At 33.9% G+C, this 15886-nt stretch overlaps 1 protein-coding gene across 1 annotated transcript in view; it reads right to left on the bottom strand.

The window, feature by feature from the left end:
* Positions 1 to 1440: 1440 nt before the first annotated feature.
* LOC116714327 (uncharacterized) overlaps positions 1441 to 15886 on the bottom strand; it is a 36872-nt gene continuing 22426 nt past the window's right edge. The window contains exons 12-15 of the mRNA XM_032554824.1: positions 7637 to 7891; positions 2627 to 2749; positions 2318 to 2419; positions 1441 to 2222 (exon numbers count right to left, since the gene is read on the bottom strand). Of these exons, the coding sequence (XP_032410715.1) occupies positions 2026 to 2222; positions 2318 to 2419; positions 2627 to 2749; positions 7637 to 7891 (677 nt within the window). The 3' untranslated portion in view covers positions 1441 to 2025. The remainder of the gene's footprint in view (positions 2223 to 2317; positions 2420 to 2626; positions 2750 to 7636; positions 7892 to 15886) is intronic.

The raw sequence follows: 15886 nt of genomic DNA, 5'->3' as shown, positions 1-15886 counted from the left end.
TGGAAATTTGGGCATGCATGACTGTGAGCGTTTCTGGAACAATAGTGTTTATTGATGGTGTGACCCAGTACAGAGGCAGCTGAATTAATTCTTATTTCAGAAATATAGTGTGTGGCTTAAAACCAGATGATCCAAAGCAACTCAGAAGTTTGAGTAGAATACTCTTGAGTTCCCAAGTCAGTCACCTGATCTTAACTCAACTGAGCCTGCATTTCACTTGTTAAAGACTAAACTTCAAACAAAAATAATCACAAAGAAACAGCAGCTGAAAGGTGCTGAAGTAAACGCCTGTGAGAGCATTAAAACAGAGGAACTTGATGTCCACAAATTCAGGACTTCAAACTGTCATTGGCAGCAAAACATTTTCAACACAATATTAGAGGTAGACATTTTATTTTAAGTTATTTAAGTTGTCCAATATCTTTTGACCTCCTAAAATGAAGGGATTGTGTAAGAAATGCTCTTTGACTGCACCTGAGCTGCACAAAGAACTTTCATTTGAAGTTCTTTGTGGTAATTTATCTAAACTAAATATGAAAAAACTTTGTCTCTCCAAATATTTATGGGCCTGACTGTCAGTGCTACTACACTTAATCTTTGCCTTCTGTTCACATAGGTACTTGGTAAGGTGGAAACCACACAGGCACATGACTAAATATAGAAAAGATAACCTGAGGGCGTTGAAACGCAACCTTCCCTCTGTTATCTGACAAGATGTTAGATGTTGTTTCCTCAAACTGCTGCATATTAAAAGAACGCCACATTTTCAGTTCCTCTGTTATGTGTGTGTTTGCTTAAGACTGTTTTCCACTGCATTTATCTCACTACATGAAAATTACAACTAAATGGGGAAAATTACAAAAGTTCAGTAGTCAAAACTAAATTGATAAGATGAAATAAATTATGTTTGGTTTGCTGTGCATGGCAACATAGCTGAAATATAATGTGATTCTTTATTTGCCTATGAGGTCCAGTGTGCATAAAAGAACATTTTTGAACAACCCAGTGCAACCAATATGACCAAAGCTAGAAACCATTAAGTTCATACAAGAATTTAAACTATAATTGTCTTAGAGATAACTTAGAATGTTTGTGTCATGGAAACTTTTTTTTGTTTACTTTAAACCTCCCCTAGAGATAAAGTTTCTCTTGTTTCTCTATCTGCTCTAGAGCCACACAGAGATAAACTCTCTGACGCTGACATCAACTAACTCCCAAACAAGCTGCAAATGCACAACTGATTTGAGCTGAGGTTAATTTACATAAATTATGATTAAAAACAATTCATAAATCATTTATAAATATGATATTAATCATTAATTTATCCAGAAGTGTTTTTCTTATTATTCTGGTTGATGTCAACAAATAATTGCATATGTAGCGACTGCATTACTTCAGCTTTATAGTAGCAGGTGAAAGTATAAACTCCACTCACTAAACTGGTATTCATCAAACATATTTTAATTTGACAAACATCACATGCAGCTTTTTGTAACAGCATTTCAGCTTTTCAAGTCCAATAAATATTTAGGAAGAACACTTTTAAATTAAAGACATTTAAAAGAAATATTTTCAAGTGCTATTTGGTGTTGCTCACCAATCTGACTTTACATTATCAAGAAGCAAGAATCACGTTTAATAAGTTAAAACTGCAATTATAAATGGACTTCTAAAAAATAAGTAGCACAATAAACCTTAGCTGTAAAACTTGATATTTTAAACAATTTTGCGGCACTATTTTCTTTTATTCAGCATCATAGTAAACAGGAATAGGGAGAATTTATAGACATGCAGTGAATGTCCCACGCTTTGAGCTGAAGCCGGAACAGCTGTATTAATCTCCATAAATGGGCCATGACTTGAATTTCAGGAGGAAATTATATACAATAAAAGCTTTTTTCACTTTACATTTCCCACATCATGATGAGGGGAATCATCTCTCTCTCTCTCTCTCTCTCTCTCTCTCAGCCTTTCATATCTTTGTCTTTGTAAGTGTGTAAAAATAAGCCTGTCAGACATTACAAATCACCTGGCTCTTCGTACTTGTGCATACACAGTATCATCCATTGTCGGGTTAGTTTGAGATGTTCTTGGCTTCTTTGAAAATTTGACCTGGCCGTACTCCACATCAGCCTCCTCACTTTTGTCCACTCTTCTCCCCTGCTTTTTCACAATCCTAACGTCAGCATAGGTCATTTCCTGGTCATCATTCTCCTTCTCCACTGCAGAGAATCAGGAAGAACAGAAACAATGTCAATCCTACTGACTGTATGAGGTATCATTTTGAGTTAGTTATTGAGAAAGCTGTGTTATTTACCTTTTGTGTTTTTCTTATCCTTGTGAACACAGACGAAGGCTATGCTGGCTATCAAGACAATTACGAGTGCTGCTAATACACCACCCATTACAGGCAACACCTCTGTTTGAAAACATGAGAAAATAAGACAAACACGGGTCTTTAAGGTCAGCGTTACTCTGTGGGATTTAAGCTGATTGGCAGGAATGGAGAAAGGGATCGATTATATTGAATCTACCACAGCAGAGTTTAATTTTCACTTACTAATGTACCAAGGTGGATCATTGGCGCTAGGGCTTCTAGCAGAAGTATTTGACTGTGTCTTCTTACCCACAATAGTATTTTCAGTTGTTGGAGGGACTGTTGTTGGTTCAACACACAGAGTGTTATTTTCTTTATACACCCATTTAGCTATTTGTGTCCCATTGGAAGTGCAGTTAATGAAAATGAAGCCTAGAAGCAAACAAAATTATAAATCATGTATGGATCATAATAAAAAAACTAACTATTTATCTTTTCTCACTCACCACAGCCAGCTAAATTCATCTCTTTGGAGGAGTTACTGACTTGATTCTTGACTGAGCAGACCAGATGTCCTGAGATGTTTTGTCTCAGAACGATGATGTTGGTCTCAGTATCTCTAGAGAAGAGCTCAGAGTCTGTCAGGTTGTGTCCATCCAGAGCCCAGCTGTACTGAGGACTGTCACCTTGAGACACACAGGACACCTTCATGTGTCCCTGAGACAAACACTCAGGGACCATCTGGACAGAGGACACAGGAGCTGTGAGAGAAACACATGAAAAGTAATTAGAGAAAATTGATCCTTTTAAATTTGGGTTGAAAATGAGAAAGTACAGAATATAAACTTAAGTCTGTTGCTAAGATATTTTTATTTAAGTAAAATGTGTCTCTAATTCATGTTGTGAAATGAAAATAAAAGAGTAAAAAATTGAAAAAAAAAAATTCAAGATAAATAGTTGATTACCTATAACAAATAGTTGCAGAGTTTTACATCCTGTGATTTTTCCATCTTCCATCCAAACATTTCAAGTTTATATTCATCACTGTCATTCCTTCTCAGGTCATTGATCCTGACTGATCCATTACTGGGAAAAAAGGGAATTCTGTCGTTCTTTGGACTAACAACCTTGTTATTCGTCCAATGTAGTATCACAGAGTTATTCATTTTCCATTTGAATCTGGGTATTTCTGACACGTTGTCCATCAGCTGAATGTCTACTGCTCCTCCCAAAACTCCAAAACACTGAGTTCCATTTTGTCTGCCGTCACAGGAAGTTTTCACTGCTTAAAGGAAAATCAAGAACAAGAATAAGAATTAGAAGTAGTGTATTTATTTTGTTAATCTTGATCACAAAAATGAAGGGATTCTTTAAGCCACTCACAGATTTATAATATAAAACACTGTGCATTTCTCACACCTCACTATGACTTTAAGTGTTTCGTATCAAACAGCAGAGTTTGAAACACAACAACAAAACAATAACTTCAATCAGCACAATTTTTCTTAAACAGAGGCCAAAAATAAATAATACTTTAATGTGACGCCATCACAACTATAAGTTTTAAAGAGGAAATTATTAATTGTAAACTTTTGTTCAGTCAGTTTTTTAGATTCAGGGTGTGTTTTGATATTACAGAATCACATTGGTTTAACAAAGTCACACAAAGTGACTCTTCAACTCATTACCAATATACATAAACGACAAACCTACCAATTTTTTACATTCATGATTAGATTAAGATGAGTAAATATTTTATATCAAGGATCATCAAATCATGAGATCATGGTAAAATGTTTCTGTCAAGCTTTTGTTTGCTGCAGAGATCCGTAAAATTGATAATTTTTGTTTCACTTGATATTGTTTGCCAAAAACTTACTGCTAATAATAATAATTACATTTTTCAGACATTTTTCCAAAGATTAAATAAAATAATCAAGTAAATGAACTAAATGATTACGGTAACTAAATTTACCATCTGAAAACTGGATTCCTAACTCAAATAAATATGAAGTGTAATTGTTATTTGGCTTGTCTTTAGCATTTTGTTTTGACTTAAAGTTTAGTGCTACAGTTTTAATAACTAAAAACGAATAGTAAAAAATTATCTATGCGTTTTTGTAAAGTAACCGTTACATTTCTTTACTTTTATCAACAAATTTACATGTTGCTATTGAGCCTGAGCTGAAACACTTCCACATACTTCAGTCATATATGACAAGTTTCTAACATTTCTGATTTTATATTAAGTGTGTATTTTTCTATGAAATAATACTAATTTAATTAAAATACCATACAATCAAAGTTTATGGAGAAATAAATCATGTAATCTAAGCATTTTACCACATTTTATTAATTTGTAACAGAATAAATTTGGTGCCAGGAAGAAAAGTTAAAAAACTCACCATGAGCGACTTGGAGCGACATCAGTAAGAATCCAATGACGGCTTTTCATCTTTGCTCACAGATTCACTAAACCGCTGCAAGATTTTGAGGTATTTGATCCAGAATGTAACATTTACATTTTATTCTGAACAACCTGCTGTGTGTCCTGTTAGTGATCAGCAACAGAGGAGAACTGGCAAAAACCTTGATCATATGAAATAACTGCAGTGTTCATGTTTTTAACTCACTGAGACGAGGAAAGGAAGTGATATGAGTCTTACTTCCCCTTTTAACCAACAACAAGTCTTTGCTTGTGTGTTGGAGTGAGAGGAAGAAAAAGAAAATGTTCAAACAGGTTTTGAGAAACATTTTTTAAAAAGGTTTCTATATAATATAGAGGTGATGAATATTAAAATAATTCTTAAAGGGTGTGTCCATTACCCTGAAAAAGCAATTGTTGTTATTGTAACTGAATAAAAAGGCACAAACAATATTATAACACAAATGATGACAGTAGTTTCGAATCAACATTTGATAAATATCTTCTTGCTACAGTTTTTCAGTTTCTTTGATGGAAATGCTGAAATTCTACTATATGAAATTGTATTTATTAAAAAAAATATTCAAATAAATATTTCTAAGTTTAAACTAAAATATTTAGTCTCTGTGTTGTTGAACAATTGTTGATAAACTTCCTTACTCCTACAAAACTGATTAGACAGACTGAAAATGCAGAACCTGTATTCTCTCATTAAATAGTTTTTCTTATTTGTGCTTATATCGTAGAGTCAATATATTCAATAATTTTGCATTCACAGCCATTCACACATAATACACTGAGGGTGAATTTGGGGTTTAGTGCCTTGCTCGTGGCGATGTGATATGTGGAGGAAAGATGAAGTTCAACCCTCAACTTTCAGGTTGCAGGAATCAATATTTGTCTTAATTTGCTAGAAATCAAGCAATGAAATTCTGAAAATTATGTGTTTACTAACGATGTCAATACAGTTTCATCATCAGTGAAATCAATAAATTGAATCAGGCCCAAACATTAAACAGTGTTGATTTTTTTTTCTGATGTACAAAGCAAGAAAGAAAAAACTGAACACTTGCAACTGGTTGTCACAAAGACTTGAGAATGAGAGAACAATAACTGGGGATAGTCCTGAATGAGTGACGTTCTGCAATTTGAGGTAGATTTCTTCCTCTTTTAGAGTAAAGGGAGGTTTACAATCAAGAGATTTGGGACTTGAGATCCTTTTGGCTCCTTAGTTAATTGTGGGAGTTTAAGTATTGACATGTAGAGAAAGTTTACAATTTCTCAATTAGTGTCACTTTACCGGAGCAGGAGAACTTTAAAAAAAAAAACAACCTGAAGTTTCACTGTATTAAATATAATGACCATGTGATGAAACTGTGACTTGACTGGACGTCTAAAGGTTGCTGAGTTAAAAATACCAGATATTACAGCAGAAAAGAGAGAAGCTGAGTGAACAGGATGCCATCACCACCATTTGGAGGAACAAAAGATACTTGTGTTTTATGAATGTCCTACAAAATGTCTTAAAAGCTAGCAAAACACTTGCCATTTTATCAGCTGCTTTTGATATTTAAAAGGAGTCAAAGCTGCTTTAGTTCTCTAAGAATAGTGTCAAAGGTTGTTTACTCTAAAAAACTAGATTCCTGTAACATGTAGTTTATTTATTGTACACACATTTAAAACAGTCCAAGTTGCATCAAGAAAAACAAAAACAACTTCCATGTTTGCTTCACGTTCAGCTTCTGTTCATTCACTCAGCTGCTTTCAGATGTTAATAACGTATCTTTGTCAAATATCTAGAGCTGTACAAAGCCTATTACACAGAGCCCAGTGTTGGCACTTTATAAATTGCTTCAAAGAACCTGCAAGATCCTTTCAAATGCAGAAAATTATGTTTCAACTGCTGTCCTGTGTGTTGGTGTGGTTAACCATTTTCTCTGAGGCTGCAAGGTTCCTTTATTACATTTTAGCTGGAGCCTTTTCTGTGAAGTTTATATTTTCCTCTGCTGGTTTTGTATGACTACGACTGTTTACTTCAGTGGTTCCAACACATGTAAGACGTCCTTAGAAGTAAGTTAGTCTAAGTTTAGTGTGAGATACATACAAAAAACAGGAAATCATGGAGGGGGCAAACACTTATTCACACCATTGTATGTCATAAGAAGCTCATGGTACAACTCAATAATAGATGAAAGCTAATCCATTGAAAGCACAATAAATTGGAAAATACATAAAAAACATGAGACAGAATGTTGACAATATATAACACAAGGAAGAAATTAAGCTAAAACTTTCACTTTAACATAATTGAAATAAGACACTTTGGAATGTTGCATGATAAAACGCTCATGAAACATGGCAGCCAATCCCAGAACTATTTACATGTTTATGTTTGTGAGCTTATGTTGAATTTTTGCAAATTAAAGTCATAATGTCATCCATCTAAGGTGCAGAGCTCAGTTGAACCATCAGAATAGAGTCCTCTGGATTCTCCACTGTGGGTGGGATGGCAGAGGATTTGGCTTTTTCATATTTCTTTTGCTTCCAACTGAAGTAGAGACAAAGGCCAATTAAAGGAAGAACCACAGCAATAGTACGCAATCCCAAAATGAGCCAAGAGGACGGATCTGTTTAAAGACAAACAAAACTTCATTAGTTTAATTAAACTGATGAATTTTCACCGTAGATTGTAAGATTGTATTTTTTGCTGGATGATCTCCAGCAGTTCTCACACCAGAGGATGAGGTAATCTATGTGATTTATAGTAATTTTTTGTTGCTCATATAAGAAAACTGATCATTGTTGTTAGGGCTGAAATTTGCTATTTGACTATGTTTTCTTAAACAAACTACAAACTTCTAATATAAACTAATTATTTATCTTTTCTCACTCACCACAGTAAGTTAAGTTCATCCCTTTAGAGGAATTACTGACTGGATTCTTGACTGAACAGACCAGATGTCCTGAGATGTTTTGTCTCAGAACGATGATGTTGGTCTCAATATTTCTAGAGAAGAGCTCAGAGTCTGTCAGTGTGTGTCCATCCAGAGCCCAGCTGTACTGAGGACTGTCACCTTGAGACACACAGGACACCTTCATCTGTCCTTGAGACAAACACTCAGGGACCAGCTGGACAGAGGACACAGGAGCTGAGAGAGAAACACATGAAAAATTAATTACAGAACATAGCTATTTATTAATTCTGGTGGAACACTGGAAAGTCTGTTGTAAGGTATTTTAATTTAATATAAGTAAATTGTGTATCTAACTACTTCATGTTAGGAAACAAAACAATGCAAAAGAGTTGAAACTAGAAAAAATTGAAAGATAAATATTTGATTACCTATAACAAATAGTTGCAGAATTTTCCATCCTGTGTTTTTTCCATTTCCTTCAAACATTTCAAGTTTATATTCACCGCTGTCATTCCTTCTCAGGTCATTGATCCTGACTGATCCATTACTGGGAAAAAACAGAATTCTGTCGTCCTTTGGACTAACAACTATGTTATTCTTCCAACTGAGTATCCTAGAGTTATTCATTTTCCATAAGAATCTGGGTATTTCTGACACGTTGTCCACCAGCTGAACGTCTACTGCTCCTCCCAAAACTCCAAAACACTGAGCTCCATTTTGTCTGCCATCACAGAAAGTTTTCACTGCTTAGAGGAAGACCAAGAATTAGAATGACAAATAAGAATAACTGCTAAATTTACTTTATTATTATTTTTTTTTTCTTTTACAAAATGAAGGCGCTCTTAGCCACCGGACTAAAAATATTTAAAAGAAAAATAATCATTGTAATATTTTGTTCTGTTTATGTATTCCAGGAATTACATTGTTCTAACAAAAAATCTCACAAATGACTCTTCTGCTCATTACCAAAATATACAAAGGACAACCTACCCATTTTTTACATTTCTGATTAGGTTAAGACAAGTAAATAAAATCAAATCAAACTTTAATTGTATAGCACATTTCAGCAACCAGGCATTTCAAAGTGCTTTACATCATAAAAACACAAAGTTACAAAGTCATAAAACACACAATGAACAACATTTTGCACATCAGGTTATTGATTAATGTTTCATGATTAAGTTTCAAAAGCAACTCTAAACAGCTGAGTTTTAAATCTAGATTTAAAGGAACTCAGTGTTTCAACTGTTTTGCAGTATTTTGGAAGTTTGTTCCAGATTTGTGGTGCAAAGAAGCTGAATGCTGCTTCTCCATGTTTGGTTCTGGTAAATAATATTTTTCAAGGATCATCAAATCATGTGATCATGGCAAAATGCTTTTGTCAAGCTTTTGTTTGTTACAGGGATCCATACAGTAGATTTTCATCATGAAAATAGACACAATATTTCGATTGAAAAAAATAAAATAAAATAATAATAATGGAATTCTATTTAAATATTAAAGACATTAATTGAATACATTAACTACCAGACCTACCACCTGAACACTAGATACTATTTTCTCACTCACCACAGCCAGTTAAGTTCATCTCTTCAGAGGAGTTACTGACAGGATTCTTGACTGAGCAGACCAGATGTCCTGAGATGTTTTGTCTCAGAACGATGATGTTGGTCTCAGTATTTCTAGAGAAGAGCTCAGAGTCTGTCAGTGTGTGTCCATCCAGAGCCCAGCTGTACTGAGGACTGTCACCTTGAGACACACAGGACACCTTCATCTGTCCCTGAGACAAACACTCAGGGACCAGCTGGACAGAGGACACAGGAGCTGAGAGAGAAACACATGAAAAATTAATTACAGAACATAGCTATTTATTAATTCTGGTGGAAAACTGGAAAGTCTGTTGTAAGGTATTTTAATTTAATATAAGTAAATTGTGTATCTAACTACGTCATGTTATGAAACAAAACAATGCAAAAGAGTTAAAACTGGAAAAAATTGAAAGATAAATATTTGATTACCTTTAACAAATAGTTGCAGAGTTTTCCATCCTGTGATTTTCCCATTTCCATCAAACATTTCAAGTTTATATTCACCGCTGTCAGTCCTTCTCAGGTCATTGATCCTGACTGATCCATTACTGGGAAAAAAGGGAATTCTGTTGTATTTTGGACCGATAACTGTGTTATTCCTCCAACTGAGTATCCTAGAGTTATTAATTTTCCATAAGAATTTGGTTATTTCTGACACGTTGTCCACCAGTTGAACGTCTACTGCTCCTCCCAAAACTCCAAAACACTGAGCTCCATTTTGTCTGCCATCACAGAAAGTTTTCACTGCTTAGAGGAAGAACAAGAATTAGAATGACAAATAAGAATAACTGCTAAATTTACTTTATTATTATTTCTTTTTTTAACAAAAAGAAAGCATTCTATTAGCCACTGGACTAAAAATATTTAAAAGAAAAATAATCATTGTAATATTTTGTTCTGTTTATGTATTCCAGGAATTACATTGTTTTAACAAAAAATCTCACAAAGTGACTCTACTGCTCATTACCAAAATATACAAAGGACAACCTACCCATTTTTTACATTTCTGATTAGGTTAAGACAAGTAAATAAAATAAAATAAAATTTTAATTATATAGCATCTTTCAGCAACCAGGCATTTCAAAGTGCTTTACATCATAAAAACACAAAGTTACAAAGTCATAAAACACACAATGAACAACATTTTGCACATCAGGTTATTGATTAATGTTTCATGATTAAGTTTCAAAAGCAACTCTAAACAGCTGAGTTTTAAATCTAGATTTAAAGGAACTCAGTGTTTCAACTGTTTTGCAGTTTCTTGGAAATTTGTTCCAGATTTGTGGTGCAAAGAAGCTGAATGCTGCTTCTCCATGTTTGGTTCTGGTAAATAATATTTTTTCAAGGATGATCAAATCATGGCACAATGCTTTTGTTTGTTGCAGGGATCCATACAGTAGATTTTCAACATAAAAATAGACACAATATTTTGATTTAAAAAAATAAAATAATAATAATGGAATTCTATTTAAATATTAAAGACATTAATTGAATACATTAATTACTACACCTATCATATGAACACTAGATACTATTAACATTTTTTTAACACTCACCACAGCCAGTTAATTTCATCCCTTTAAAGGAGTTACTGACTGGATTCCTGACTGAACAGACCAGATGTCCTGAGATGTTTTGTCTCAGAACGATGATGTTGGTCTCAGTATTTCTAGAGAAGAGCTCAGAGTCTGTCAGTGTGTGTCCATCCAGAGCCCAGCTGTACTGAGGACTGTCACCTTGAGACACACAGGACACCTTCATCTGTCCCTGAGACAAACACTCAGGGACCAGCTGGACAGAGGACACAGGAGCTGTGAGAGAAACACATGAAAAATTAATTACAGAACATAGCTATTTATTAATTCTGGTGGAAAACTGGAAAGTCTGTTGTAAGGTATTTTAATTTAATATAAGTAAATTGTGTATCTAACTACGTCATGTTATGAAACAAAACAATGCAAAAGAGTTAAAACTGGAAAAAATTGAAAGATAAATATTTGATTACCTTTAACAAATAGTTGCAGAGTTTTCCATCCTGTGATTTTCCCATTTCCATCAAACATTTCAAGTTTATATTCACCGCTGTCAGTCCTTCTCAGGTCATTGATCCTGACTGATCCATTACTGGGAAAAAACAGAATTCTGTCGTCCTTTTTACTAGTAACGCTGTTATTCCTCCAATGTAGTATCACAGATTTATTCATTTTCCAGTAGAATTTGGGTATTTTTGACACGTTGTCCACCAGCTGAACGTCTACTGCTCCTCCCAAAACTCCTAAACACTGAGCTCCATTTTGTCTGCCGTCACAGGAAGTTTTCACTGCTTAAAGGAAAATCAAGAACAAGAATAAGAATTAGAAGTAGTGTATTTATTTTGTTAATCTTGATCACAAAAATGAAGGGATTCTTTAAGCCACTCATACATACATAATATAAAACACTGTGCATTTCTCACACCTCACTATGACTTTAAGTGTTTCGTATCAAACAGCAGAGTTTGAAACACAACAACAAAACAATAACTTCAATCAGCACAATTTTTCTTAAACAGAGGCCAAAAATAAATAATACTTTAATGTGACGCCTTCACAACTATAAGTATTAAAGAGAAAATTAATAATTGCAAACTTTTGTTCAGTCTGATTTTTAGATTCAGGGTGTTTTTGTATTACAGAATCACATTGGTTTAACAAAGTCACACAAAGTGACTCTTCAACTCATTACCAATATACATAAAGGACAAACCTACCAATTTTTTACATTCACGATTAGATTAAGATGAGTAAATATTTTATATCAAGGATCATCAATTCATGAGATCATGGTAAAATGTTTCTGTCAAGCTTTTGTTTGCTGCAGAGATCCGTAAAATTGATCATTTTTGTTTCACTTGATATTGTTTGCCAAAAACTACTGCTAATAATAATAATTAAAATTTTCAGACATTTTTTCAAAGATTAAATAAAATAATCAAATAAATGAACTAAATGATCAACTAAATTTACCATCTGCCATTTGTGGGCGACTGTGGCTCTTTGGTAGAGTAGTCGTCTTGCGATCGGAAGGTTGTTGGTTTGATTCTAGCTTCTTCCTGCCACATGTCTATGTGCCTCTGGGCAAGGCACTTAATCTGCATATCAGTATATGTGAGTGGGTGAATGTGACTCTAGTGTAAAGTGCTTTGAGTGGTCAAAATTACTGGAAAAGTGCTATATAAGTTCAGTCCATTTATCTGAAAACTGGATTCTAACTCAAATAAATATGAAGTTTATTTGGCTTGTCTTTTGTTTTGACTTAAAGTTTTATGCTAAATTTTTTATTACTAAAAACAAATAGAAAAAATGATCTATGCATTTTTGTAAAGTAACCATTACATTTCTTTACTATTATCAACAAACTTACATTTTGCTATTGAGTCTGAGCTGAAACTTCCACATACTTCAGTCATATATAAAAGTTTCTAACATTTCTGTTTTTATATTAAGTCCATATTTTTCTATGAAATTATACTAATTTAATTAAAATACCATACAATGAAAGTTTATGGAGAAATCATGTAATCTAAGCATTTTACCACAAGTTATTAATTTGTAACAATAAATTTGGTATCAGAAGAAAAGTTAAAAAACTCACCATGAGCGACTTGGAGCGACATCAGTAAGAATCCAATGACGGCTTTCATCTTTGCTCACAGATTCACAAAACCGCTGCAGGATTTTGAGGTATTGATTTGATTATTGATTATTTTGAGGATATTTGATCCAGAATGTAACATTTACATTTTATTCTGAACAACCTGCTGTGTGTCCTGTTAGTGATCAGCAACAGAGGAGAACTGGCAAAAACCTTGATCATATGAAATAACTGCAGTGTTCATGTTTTTAACTCACTGAGACGAGGAAAGGAAGTGATATGAGTCTTACTTCCCCTTTTAACCAACAACAAGTCTTTGCTTGTGTGTTGGAGTGAGAAGAAGAAAAAGAAAATGTTCAAACAGGTTTTGAGAAACATTTATAAAAAAGGTTTCTATATAGTATAGAGGTGATGAATATTAAAATAATTCTTAAAGGGTGTGTCCATTACCTGAAAAAGCCATTGTTGTTATTGTAACTGAATAAAAAGGCACAAACAATATTATAACACAAATGATGACAGTAGTTTCGAATCAACATTTGATAAATATCTTTTTGCTACAGTTTTTCAGTTTCTTTGATGGAAATGCTCAAATTCTACTGTATGAAATTGTATTTATTTTCAAAAAATTGTTAAAATAAATATTTCTAAGTCTAAACTAAAATATTTAGTCTCTGTGTTGTTGAACAATTGTTGATAAACTTCCTTACTCCTACAAAACTGATTAGACAACTGAAAATGCAGAACCTGTATTCTCTTATTAAATAGTTTTTCTTATTTGTGCTTATATCGTACAGTCAATATATTCAATAATTTTGCACTCACAGCCATTCACACATAATACACTGATGGTGAATTTAGGGTTTAGTGCCTTGCTCGTGGCGATTTGATATGTGGAGGAAGATGAAGTTCAACCCTCAACTTTCAGGTTGCAGGAATCAATATTTGTCTTAATTTTGCTGAAATCAAGCAATGAAATTCTGAAAATTATGTGTTTACTAACAATGTCAATACAGTTTCATCATCAGTGAAATCAATAAATGGAATCAGGCCCAAACATTAAACAGTGTTGGATCTTTTTTTCTGATGTACAAAGCAAGAAAGAAAAAACTGAACACTTGCAACTGGTTGTCACAAAGACTTGAGAATGAGAGAACAATAACTGGGGATAGTCCTGAATGAGTGATTTCTCCAATTTGAGGTAGATCTCTTCCCGTTTTAGAGTAAGGGGAGGTTTACAATCAAGAGATTTGGGACTTGAGATCCTTTTGGTTCCTTAGTTAATTGTGGGAGTTTAAGTATTGACATGTAGAGAAAGTTTATATTTTCTCAATTAGTGTCACTTTACCAGAGCAGGAGAACTTCTTAAAAAAAAACAAAACTGAAGTTTCAGCTGTGTTAGAAAAATTATCTAAGTTCATTTACTTGTGAGTTTATTTGAAAGGTTATGTTTTCATATTATTATTGTGTTTGTTGTTTACTTGACTTCTTTTCTTCCGTGATACACTATTAACTATTTTTAGGATGTTTGCCTGGAAGCTAGAAACGTTTATACATTCCTGTGTTGTCAGCTTTCTGTGAAACTGATTGGTTGCGGTCAGCCTCATGCCCTTGTAAGGTCATGTCCACAGAAGGTTCCAGAACATCCTGTAGTAAAGGTCATTGGTCAATTCTTTGTGTGACTGTGTGAAAAAGCCCAAACTCCTTCCCTGTGATCATAATAAAAAGCAGTGTGGACAAAGAGCCCTGCGGAGTTGATCACAAACAGTGTTTGACGGCGGTTCTCCGCGTCTGGCTCTGCTCCCCTCTTCTGCAGAAAAGTAATTTGTGTCTCTAGGTTGATTCTTTGCAGGTTAGGAACTAAAATAGACCTAACACACTGTATTAAATATAATGACCATGTGATGAAACTGTGACTTGACTGGACGTCTAAAGGTTGCCGAGTTAAAAATACCAGATATTACAGCAGAAAAGAGAGAAGCTGAGTGAACAGGATGCCATCACCACCACTTTGGAGGAACAAAAGATACTTGTGTTTTATGAAAGTCCTACAATATGTCTGAAAAGATAGCAAGGTTTAGTGAAACACTTGCCATTTTTTCGGCTTGCTTTTGATATTTAAAAAGAGTCAAAGCTGCTTTAGTTCTCTAAGAATAGTGTCAAAGGTTGCTTAACTCTAAGTAACTAGGTTCCTGTAACATGTAGTTTATTTATTGTACACACATTTAAAACAGTCCAAGTTGCATCAAGAAAAACAAAAACAACTTCCATGTTTGCTTCACGTTCAGCTTCTGTTCATTCACTCAGCTGCTTTCAGATGTTAATAACGTATCTTTGTCAAATATCTAGAGCTGTACAAAGCCTATTACACAGAGCCCAGTGTTTGCACTTTATAAATTGCTTCAAAGAACCTGCAAGATTCTTTCATATGCAGAAAATCATGTTTCAACTGCTGTCCTGTGTGTTGGTGTGGTTAACCATTTTCTCTGAGGCTACAAGGTTCCTTTATTACATTTTAGCTGGAGCCTTTTCTGTGAAGTTTATATTTTCCTCTGCTGGTTTTGTATGACTACGACTGTTTACTTCAGTGGTTCCAACACATGTAAGACGTCCTTAGAAGTAAGTTAGTATAAGTTTAGTGTGAGATACATACAAAAAACAGGAAATCATGGAGGGGGCAAACACTTATTCACACCATTGTATGTCATAAGAAGCTCATGGTACAACTCAGTAATAGATGAAAGCTAATCCATTGAAAGCACAATACATTGGAAAATACATAAAAAAAACACTGAGACAGAATGTTGACAATATATAACACAAGAAAGAAATTAAGCTAAAACTTAATTTCAATTATGTATAATTGAAATAAGTGTCTTATTTCAATTATACATAATTGAAATAAGACACTTTGGAATGTTGCACGATAAAACGCTCATGAAACATGGCAGCCAATTCCAGAACTATTTACATGTTTATGTTTGTGAGCTTATGTTGAATTTTTACA

Source organism: Xiphophorus hellerii, chromosome 23 (assembly GCF_003331165.1).
Source record: "Xiphophorus hellerii strain 12219 chromosome 23, Xiphophorus_hellerii-4.1, whole genome shotgun sequence".
NCBI lineage: Eukaryota > Metazoa > Chordata > Actinopteri > Cyprinodontiformes > Poeciliidae > Xiphophorus > Xiphophorus hellerii.
The sequence above is the reverse complement of the archived record's forward strand: the minus strand, read 5'-3'. Positions and strand labels throughout refer to the sequence as shown.